The sequence below is a fragment of the Gastrolobium bilobum genome, unplaced genomic scaffold (genome assembly GCF_033153095.1).
Source record: "Gastrolobium bilobum isolate Gb01-03AN ecotype WA unplaced genomic scaffold, APGP_CSIRO_Gbil_v1 utg356, whole genome shotgun sequence".
In the NCBI taxonomy this organism is placed as follows: Eukaryota; Viridiplantae; Streptophyta; class Magnoliopsida; order Fabales; family Fabaceae; genus Gastrolobium; species Gastrolobium bilobum.
The window spans coordinates 242104-253659 of NW_026898613.1; the positions used below are offsets into that span (position 1 = coordinate 242104).

Here is an 11556-nt window from a genome sequence, read left to right on the forward strand (position 1 = left end):
AAAAAGAAAGAAAAGAAAAATGTTACACGGTTATCGAAGAGTGTGTAGAAAGAAAACTTATCTTATGTGACGTGGGATTAATTTTTTCCAATATAATATTATATAAAAATGATATACTAAAGCTTGTTTAAGTAATTTATGATTTTATGTAAATGCTTTATTAATCTTATGTAATAGGAGATCGATTTATGCATTTGATGCAAAATGTTCCACTTATTAATAAAATTTGAAGCAATGTGCTGTAAAAGTGTACTGAACTCTATGGAAAAGGTCTTTCAAGGCAATGACATTCTTGGCAGATGGGAAAGGCAAAACTAAAGTTGCTCATGGGAATATGGTTGACAGATACGACTAACAAGTCCTTTTAGTTGAGTTGTCACTGAACGCACTTGACCCTCTTCTTCATTTAATTTGTTTAAATTCACAAAAATAATAAAGCAATAATTTAAAAGCTTAGGCGTTAGCCCAAATGGAATTAATTTTGACACATATTACTAATATTGAAATCAAAGCTTATACCTTTCTAAGCACAAAGCATAAGAAATTAATATAACATGTACAAACAATATATACCACACTATAGTATATTGAATAACTATTTCTACAACATTTACTTCGACAGTTGAGTTGATCCGTCAACATTAATATCAATATCAATTTGACCATATTTTTTTTCTTTCGGGAGAAATGGAAGTATCAATGGACCATCCATCCATGACTATCTTGTATACATTGGAGAAAAGAAAAATAAAAATAAAAACGACATTCGACCTTTTTAACTATTATTACTAGGGAGATGATTTTCTCATGTCTGGTTGTTCTCACATCATTTTTTTTTTTTTTAAGTTTTTTTTTTTAAAAAAGATGTTTGAATCCACCATATAAATGTGTCTATGGCAGAAAATCAAAAATTTCCTATAACATGAGAGCTGATTTCGCCTTATTATTATGGGTGAAATTTTTTAATGTAAGACGCAAATTTTGTGTTTGTGTACATTAAAAAGTGATGCGGAAAAATTCATGTCGATTCATAATTGATCTATTTAAATCAAATAATAATTATTATATATTTACTCCTAGTTAGTTTATTTTTATTGAATGATTTAATATTATTTAAATAATTGTCATTCAAAAAATAAAATTAATAAGTTATTTGTATCATATAAACCTGCATAATAAACAAATCAGGTTAATACCGAGAGTTTTGACATGAATAATTATTAGTTCATATAGTGTTTGTAGTCAGAAAATTCATGTTCGGCTCCAATTCTTTGTCCCAAACACCACCCGCCAACTTGGCATTGTTACCAAAGTAATGGGATAATTGGAATTATGAAAAGAAAAAGAAAAGGGACAACACTTATACCTTTGTGATCTGTCAGTAACAAGCAATTATTATATTTATATATTTATTTTAAGAGATTAATATTTTTCATCATATAGGAAATAATTTTATCTCCGATACATACATAAAAAGTACATGGAGTTCATATTTTTTTTTTCTCCTTCTTCTTTTAATATGGTTTCACACTTTTATGTACATGTAGGAAATACAATTATCTCTTATAATAATAGAAACATTAATTCCTTACTTTGTTACATATTCATTATGGGAATATAATTTGTTAAGTTGCACATGATAAAATTATATAAAAAAGTCTATGGATCCATTGAGCAGAAGAAAGAGAAAGAAATAAGTGAATTTTATGTCTAATGCAACGTGGGATTATGTTCCCATTCATTATTGGTTGATACTTCATTTCATGACCGTAAGAAAAAAACAAAAGAAAAGAAAAAAAAGGGAAAGAGTTGGTTGTGGCAGTTGTTGAATCTGAATCAGAAGTTTCGTTCCTGGTTTTTGTGATCTCGCAGGTTGTGGTAGGAAATAGCATGGCATACAGAAGAAGACAAGGTCTATCAAGGGCTTCCACCTTCAAGGAAGAATTTCATGAATCATTGGATAATGTTAAGGATTCTGAGCATGAAAATGTGTCCCTACCTTCCTTCTCTTTATCTTCACCATCACTTGCTGCTCAAGCCATCAAAGCCTCTGCTGCTACGCATCAACCATCTCTTGCTTTTTCTTTCACCCCTTCCTCTGACTCTGATCATCAACGATCCAAGGTATTATTATTGAATGCTCATTGTTATGTCTTTATTTAATTAAGAAGAGAAAAAAAAAAAAACAACCATTGTGTTTATATTTATATATGTGTGTGTGTGTGTAATTTCTGGAATGATGAATGCATGCATGTAGAATTTTGATGCTGATGGAAATGGAGACTCCAAGTCTGGTTTCTGGGGTGTCCTGGCTCAGAAAGCCAAATCAATTCTGGATGATGACAATTCAACCCCACAACATGATAATACCATTCCCCAAACACTCAAATCACGCTCATTTAATACCTTTACAAGTCCTTCTGCAGCTCAGGTGATTATCATACATAAATATAATGCAACTCTTGTTCACTTTTTCTTATTTTCTATGCATGCATGCAGGGATATGATATGGTGCTGATTAATAATTATTTAATATATGTCTGTCATTTACTCAATCAGTTGAATTGGAATCAACTTAATTGTGTGGTGTTCTTTTTTTTCTTTTCTTTTTTCATTGGCATGCTTAGAACTTCCCTTCACAGTTCAAGCCATTATATCAACCCCCTGACTCTAATAGAAATATGGACAATCCTACATTTCGGAAGGGCTTGGATGCAATCACTTCTTCCCTCAATCAACTAGGTGACACCTTTGAGAAGGCTTTTGAGGTAACTCTGTCTGTATCATATATACTTTCATTTTGCAATTGGTTTCTCCACAATTCTATTTAGTATTATCCTGGAACACAATTCAGAAATGTTTCATGAACAGTAAAATATTCACATCATTTTTGTACTGGTTAATGGTGACTCAATTATTAGTTATCAAGGTGTATAAATTGGTTGATGTACCAATAATCAATTACTACTAAATTGGTAACAGATTACTAGTCCCTTAAACCAATCTATACTTCTTGTTAAATGTGAGAGAATAATATAAATCATTAAAAAGGCCCTCACCTAACACCTTAAGGTTTTGGGTTGAAGTGATTCTTTACATGGTATCAGTTAAATTTTTGGGTGAGGCTACATCAATGGTTTTATATATCTCAATACGCCCCCTCACACGAGAGCCCACTGGACTTGAAGGGTGGACAATGCACAGGCCCACCTACCTGTGCGAAGAAAGCAATTCCACTAGAAAAAAAGTGGGGGCGGTGAGGATTGAACCCGGTACACCGAGGCTCTGATACCATGTAAAGATTCAATTCACCCAAAAGCTTAAGCTGTTGGGTGAGGCTATATTAAGGATTTTATATATCTCAACATTAACCAATAATTTAGTCATTGTTAGCCAGCGTAAAATGGTGTGAAAATTGTTATACAAATGACAAGAGTTAAACACAATATATAACTGTTGACGAGTTTCTCTGAAATACATGTTTCAACAGTATATCAGATATTCATACCTCAGGCAGAAGTATAAGCAGACCTTTTTATTTAATTAGTTACTTTGCTTTGTTTTGCTAGCTTACTCACTAATGGCTTAATTAATATTATAACTTTCTTCAATTCAATGCTGCTTCTCTAATTCCTTCAGGAAGGCCGAACAATGGTGGAGAGTAAGACAGCAGACCTGAGAACTCAAATCAGAAGAAAAGGAAATGGCCCTGAGGACATAAACCAATTTTCAGATGTGAGGAATCCATGGCAGCAATCAGCTCAGACACAGAATCTATCCAGCCAAGAAACACAACTCAAGGCATCTCGCGACGTAAGGTGGCAACTATGCAGTCGTGTATCGTTGCCTCACTGGTTCATGTAGTGAAGGCATAGAATGTCTTAACATAACATTGGAGTTGTTCACAGATTTTATGTTAGTAAAGTGTGTTCTTAGTTACATGTCATATGATTAATTTAAACTCAGTCCACAAATGGCACATATATTGGACCATCAAAGTTTTATCAAGTTTTGAGGAAAGGCATTGATATAACAACAGCTAGTTAATTAACGGCTCCATGTCAAGACTTCACTCACTCTAAAACCTGTAGGCATTCATACATATTTTAGATGCAGGAAACTCAGTTTAAATTTTTGCTTCTGATTGTAATTATGAACATAAAATTGAATTTGTGATGGTTGTTTATTTGAATTAAATGTTTGAGCATAATTTCCCTTTGCAGGTGGCAATGGCAACAGCTGCCAAAGCAAAATTACTTCTTAGAGAGCTAAAAACCGTCAAAGCAGATTTGGCTTTTGCTAAAGCACGGTGTGCTCAGCTCGAAGAAGAAAATAAATTACTCCGGGACCGAGAGGGTAGCCAGAACCAGAAGGGACATAACCGTGAAGATGATGATCTGGTATTATTTTAGTTTTCTCTTCCCTATTTCAAGCTTGTGTTTAATTAGATGCCTAAGAAGCACTCACATGGACAAAACAAGATTTGAAGTGTCCTGTTATGTCATGTGGTGTTTTGTAGTATTAAGTATATCTAACATGAGTGTTGTGTCTGATTTTGACATGGATATATTCTCTATTGTAGCATAATGTATGTATGTATGCAGATGAATGTATAGTATGTATTCGACTACCTTGTTGTGTTTTGCATGTAAGAGTAGCTTCAAAAGATGAATGTATTTACTTTGTATTTGTGGTTTTCTCAGATCCGGCTTCAACTGGAGACACTTCTGGCTGAGAAGGCTCGTTTGGCAAATGAGAATGAGATATATTCTAGGGAAAACCGTTTCCTAAGAGAAATAGTGGAATACCATCAGTTGACTATGCAGGATGTGGTGTATCTGGATGAGGGCATGGAAGAAGTTACAGAAGTTTACCCTATAGATGGCAGTGGGATATCCCGTTTGCTATCAATCTCCCCGGGCTCAGCATCACCACCATCGCCGGATGAGGTTATTCTGCAGTCATCAAGTCCACCACCTATGCTGGCAAGAGAAATGTATCCTGTGCCAAAAGAAGATGATAAGGAACTTAAGAGTATACCAGAAGATGAGGCTCCTCCCAGTATTTCAGTTTCCCAACATGCAAAATAATCTTTTTTTCCTTCATAGCTTAGCCTTAGATGAGGTTTTGTTTCCAGGAAAATATGCATGCTTTGTAACATTTATTCATTTCTTTTACCTTTCCGCAATGTGAGGAAGAGAGTAAAAACCCATATTTGTTATTTTAAAATTATTGACTGATAGCAATTTATTGGATCTGGACTATTCCTAATATGACAGCTTCATTTTAACATTTTAAATGCATTAAAGAATAAGAAAGGAGAATTATCATACTTCTTATCAAATGTCAACTCAATTTATCCCCTTAGTAAGTAAAGAAACAATGCATTAGTAGAAGTGAGATGGTCATAACATAGTTATAAACCAACTCAATTCTAGAATCATACATTGTTCGAAACATGTTAACAAGCAAATTATTTCATAAAGCATTTCTAACAATTCCAAATAAATTCATGGCTTTCTTCTTTATCTGAATGAGACAGACAAGAATTAAATTGAACTTAGTATAACAGTCTTATTGATATCTCAATCCAAAACCCTAGGGCATTAGGTTATGGGTTCTTCCATTTATATGATCCACTTAGTACATTTTTAACCAACGTGGGAGTTCACTGCTCAAACTCATCTACGACGTAGTTACATGTTCTTCTTTAACAAAAATACATTAATGTAAAATATGTAAAACACATTCATACTTAAAATTGATGGTTGGAGTTGATTGTAATATTAATAGACATCTCCTTGACATAAAGATTCTCTAAAAACTCCATATTGTTTCATTAATCTAATTATAATTAGGCTCAAACAAATTAATGATGTAAGCTTGCTTACTTGTCCTGAGAAACTCCGAGATCATCTGCAACAAAGATCATCTGCGAGAATTTCCAGCACATAATCTTGGTCAAATTAACCATCACATAAATGAAACTAGTATCCACAGATTTACTACATGAACCATAACCATGCCATGGAGCAACACTCCTTGCGGGTGTGTTTCAAAAACCACATTTAGACAAAGGGATTAGTGTTTCTCATGTTATAGGAGATAATTTTATCTCCTACACACGCATAAAAGTATGTGAGACTCATATTTTCTTTTTTCTCTCTCTTCTCTTCACATTATCTCACATGGGCCCCATACACTTTTATGTGTGTGTAGGAGATAATGTTATCTCCTATAACATAAGAAACATTAATCCCTTAGATAAATTCGAAAATGAAAATTGGTTAAAATTGCTTTGATTCATACTATATGACATGACAGACTTCCTGTGCATTTCGGGGAAAGGGACCTTCATTCCTTGCAAATGAAGATTCACATTTAATTATATTTTCAATCAACTTCTTAGTTTACAAGGTCATTAAGATACACTTAACCTCTTACTAGTACATTATATGAATACGTGACCAGTTTAATTATATTTAGCTGCATTCATCTTCTCAAAGTGTACCCACAAATGCCTAAGGGGGTGTTTGGTTGAGGAGAAATTTTTTGAATACTAGAGAAATGTAATTGATAAGGAAATGGTTGGAAAGTGAGTTTGGTAGGAAAATGTAAAAAAAGTTGTTTGGTTGGAAAAAATTTTACCGGGCAAATTAGGTAAGATAAGGGTATTACGGTCAGCTTTTTGGTTGTCTTTTACTCATTTAGCCGTCTAAGTCACAATACCACGTTCAAAGTGGAGAAATTGAACAGTAACTTTCTTTCCATTTTACACACAAATATTAAAGTCTAGGGAAATGTGTTTCCTATCAAAATTTTGTAATATTGTGAACCAAACATGGAAAACAAAGAAACCCTATCTATGATGCCTAGGTATCTCCTAAAAAAACCTCAACCAAACACCACCTAAGATAATCAGGAACCAGAAAACATAGAAGAAAGAAAAATGTAGTAACAAAAAGGAAGCAATATAAAACCTGCTAACCTCGGTACTAAAATAAATTAAAATAGCGTAACATGAATTTTATAGCAGACAAATATGAAGCAACCAATAACTACATCTGAAAACCACAAGATTACAAACTCACATACTGGTAATTAGGAGAGTGTTGAGCATATTAAACTGAAATGTAAATGACAATTTCAGATCATTATGCAGACCAGTACGTAAGACAACAGCAAAGCAAGTCTCACCATTCTGATACACAGTCTTCGCAGAAAATGTGGTTACAACGAAGTAAGATTGGGGCATGCATCTTCTCCTGGCAAATAGCACAGAGATCACCAGCTGCATTGACCTGCCATCAGATAAACTACTTAATTTGCATAAACAACTTGCGGATCCAAGACATGCATGTAGCAGGCTATAAAGTACTTAACAACAGACTGTGAAGTGTGGTAAGTGTCTAAAACTCAGATCTCAGAATCAACTGGACCACAAAACTTCAGAAGCAATTGACCATCCCTAATCAATTTCTACTTAAAGTGTGTTCACAAGCCTACAGCCATTGGATTGGACAAAATGAAAACATTTCTTTGACTCATTTGATGATTAAGATGATTTATAAACCTTTTATTCAGTAACCTGTTAATGGAAGCCCAATAATAAGTCAAATAAATGAACAACCACTAGTCAAGGAAAAAGACTCCCTCTCCTAACCCAGCTACAATTAAGGTTTCATAAATTGCTCATAGGTTTATAATGTTGAATAGAGTGTTATTTTAACCAGACTCAAAGTGGAATCGGCCAAAAAAATAATTTCAATTCCTTATAAAATGATGGCGCAACAGTTTTCTTCTAAAAAAAAAAGAATGATTTTAAAACTTCAATTGTTACATTTCATTAGGCTGCCAAAACTTCTGAGATTTAGGCACAAGAAACTTTCTAACAACAAAAGATTCATAATATTTGGCTAAGCGAATGAAGAGAAATGAAGTTGTCTGCTCTGAGCTCTTACATGGAACTCGCATTAGTGATTCCTTTCAAAACCGGGAATAACAAAAGCTCCCAAAAATTCTCATATTTTAATATGTTAAACTAAGAACCAAGAGCTTTTCCATAGACACCTGAACCATTATTTTTGGATAAGTGGTTAGTGAGATAAAACTTTTCTAAGTTGGCTGTCCTGTCCAATTAACAAAAGCAGAAAAATTTCTCCAATTTATAGAATTTTGGAGTGAGGCTTCTTAGGCTCAATTCCTTTCTATAAAAACAGACTCTAAACAACTGCAAAAAAACTAGAACCCCATAAATTCCTTTATTCTAAAGTTCACTTGGCCACTTGCTTGACATTAATAAGCTTAATCAAACACATACATTTTTTTTTTTTTAATTTACATAGACACATAAGGAACAAGTCTTAGATTACTAACCCATACAATACTACATTCATGACTTATATCCACAACCAAAAGCACAATCTAATCCATAAGCAAATGGTACTTTCCATTACAAGTCATTACTATGATAATTCCAGTGTTCTTACATAATTAACTAACATACAAAATATACATAACATAAGTTGTGAACCAACTACTCCACCACAAAATTCACAAGTCATCACTTCTCAACTTGAATGATCAAAGTAGAACATAATTGCACCAAAACAACTAAACAGCCAAATTTAATTTAGTTGGTACTCCTTCGGCCTTGATCAGCTTCCTTGCTACCAAATCCTGAAATGTTAGCCCCAACAGGGGGGAGACTTGCACTCCAACAAAGTGAAGAACTTCTAACCTTTCCATGAATCGGCTATCAAGGAATGGAATCACGACATGCAATTACATAACATTGATTTACAAAATCAGAATCACAAATTTACATCAGAACACTTCGCTGCCAATAAAACATATACATGTGTACACTTATATAATTATAGTATAACTTCCAATTTATCAATGTGCCCCAATTGTCAAAAGTAAGTACTGTGCATTGAGCTCAATAAGCAAGTCCGATAGGCGTCCCATTGTGTGACAATTGTATATTTATATCCATTTTCCGTTTGGCACCTGTTATGAACTCATATACGATGCTCATCTAATATACAGCCCAATAAGGTGCAATAAAAATAAGAATCTAATATAACCAAAGGAGAATATTAATCCAAGATATTAATCTTAATACGACAACATCGGATTTGGGCTTGGGCTTCTAAAAGAGACACAAAAGGTCTATAATTCCAATATCCACAGGTAAACTCTATAAATAAGAGGTAAAACATTCAAGTATGATTCATTCTCTCTCTTTACTGCTATGCTGTCATTGTGGACACACACCACCCCTTTGGCAAAAGCCGTTACTATTTGTGCATAGTGTTCTGTTATACTCAAAGGTATCTAATTCATAGATATCTAAGAGACAGCACCTAGATCCAAGATAAACTTACTAGTCTTTTGGGCTAAACATATCTGTCTTTAGGACAGAACAGCACCAAAGTCCCTTTTCTTCTAGTAAGGATCAACCTTCTTCAAGAATATATTATGCAAGAGTCCATAAACATTGCACTCCATAATTCATCGTGAATTTACAAGCAATTGTATCCATTATCAGATGAGTTGTTTACCTGGAATGGCCTTAATCCTTTCATGGTATTATATTACTACTCAACACACTAACCAAAAATCTTACTTACTCGAGTCACAGTTTGAGGGAAGCCAAAAGCAGAAATTCATTTCATTCTAAGTTCTTATGCAGTCAATACCAGCATACCCATGACACCTCACGAAATTCTTGAGTGATAATTCTGTTCAAAGTCAACAATTCACATCACATTCAAGACATCATCGCAATTCTTGATACATGCATGTCATCACCATTCTATTAACCACATAAATTTCAAAAGCAAGCATAATATTTTGTAACTTAACACCATGCAATTACAAACACAAAGTTTGTACAGCTCAAAGACTCCACATATAGAACCAACCGTAACATTCAAGAAGTGAGAGCAGTTCCACCACTTTACCTAGTTGCTCTTCTCCAATTTCACCAAGTTGCTCTTCTCGATTCAACACCAGGGCTTTAACAAAAATATATATACCTTCATATGGTGGGTTAAATTCTAGTCCCTTATTACTGTGCAACAACAGCCTTTAAAGTTTAGGCAAGGGGGTCTTACATTGAATTTTCTGAACATGCAAGTGAGGAGTATAGAGATGTACTTACTATTTTTATGAAAGATACGGTGGTAGGAGACTGATTTCGCCACTAGCTTCAACCCTTTTTGCAACGAAAGAAAATAAGACACATTATATTATGGCAAATATACTTTTTATGTTGATTAGAAATTTTGTAGCAATACATAGACTTAGAATCCGAGATTTTTATTTTTATTTTTAAATGCGAGGATTCGCATGTGTAAATATATTTATTGCAAAATTTCTCATCTATTATTGCTGCCGAAGTAAGAAACCCTTATATTATATGCATCTATTGTTGCCAACCTTACCTTGTGTGTGCAATCAGAATTGAACCTCTAACCTACCAATAAGGAGTATGTAAAAGAATCAAAAAAATTGAATTGAACTTTGAATTGAACCGAACTGCACTTAAAATAATTGATTCTTGAAAATCAATTCATGAATCGAATTAATTTTTAAAAAATTACTTCAAGAACCAAACTGATTTTTTAAAACAAGTTATCGTTTTCGAATCGAATTGAACCGTTTTATTACTTTATTTTTATTTTTTTTTATTTTTTCAGAATAGATTTGGTCCAAATAAGTTTCGAACCGAATCATTTCAACTAATTCAGTTCAGTTTTTTAAAAAATTCAGTTCAATTCGACTCATGCACATTCCAACAACCTATGTAGCACCGATACGACACGTGACACGACACTCCGACACGTCAATCTTAAAAAATTATGAATTTCAACACGTTGGAACACGTTTTAATATTAAATAATATTTTTAATTTATATAGTGTATATTTCATTTAAGATTTAATAATTTAACAAAAAAATGAAACTAAATTAATAATACCCATCAACACATTATAAAGATGGAAGCTTTAATAAAAAATAAGAACTGAGATGAGAGAGATATAATATCAGATAGAGAGATCAAATCATATTAGAGAGAGATCGGAGAGAAGGAGATACAACAAGAGCATAATAAGAATTGACAACAATGAATGATGCTGAGATGATATCTTATCTACTTAAGGAGAAAAAAGACAAAAAATAACATTGATATGATCAGGTGGAAGCTTTATTAATATATTTTGATTTTTTTTTTAAAAAAAAAATTTAAAAAGTAAAAAAAAATTAAAATTTTTTTTAAAAAAAAAATTACGAAAATGCCATTTGATTGTGTCGGACACGGTCAAATTCGCGTGTCGAAATGGTCAACGTGTCGGAAAAAGTTGACCGCGTGTCCGACACCGTGTCGGAGCGTGTCGCCGTGTCGGAGCGTGTCGGACACGACTCTTCCTATTTTTACAACTGTCTGTACTTCCTTGGTGACAACACTAATACTTATCACTAAGACTAATCAACATCTTAAAATCACACCACACATGTATTTTTTAAATATAAAACACAAAATAAAAAT

At 33.3% G+C, this 11556-nt stretch overlaps 1 protein-coding gene and 1 long non-coding RNA gene across 2 annotated transcripts; one reads left to right on the forward strand and one right to left on the reverse strand.

The window, feature by feature from the left end:
- Positions 1-1801: 1801 nt before the first annotated feature.
- Positions 1802-10202, reverse strand: LOC133317633 (uncharacterized). The gene is made up of 7 exons (XR_009752347.1): positions 9969-10202; positions 7198-7301; positions 5892-5932; positions 4875-5001; positions 4682-4787; positions 2000-2104; positions 1802-1931 (listed from the first exon to the last, which is right to left on the reverse strand). It is a non-coding gene; the product is annotated as an uncharacterized LOC133317633 (long non-coding RNA).
- On the forward strand, positions 1891-5090 carry LOC133317632 (uncharacterized). The gene is made up of 6 exons (XM_061519492.1): positions 1891-2124; positions 2258-2431; positions 2628-2768; positions 3640-3813; positions 4224-4400; positions 4704-5090. Exons 1-6 carry the CDS (start codon positions 1891-1893, stop codon positions 5088-5090), a joined length of 1287 nt encoding a protein of 428 aa, XP_061375476.1.
- Positions 10203-11556: the final 1354 nt, after the last annotated feature.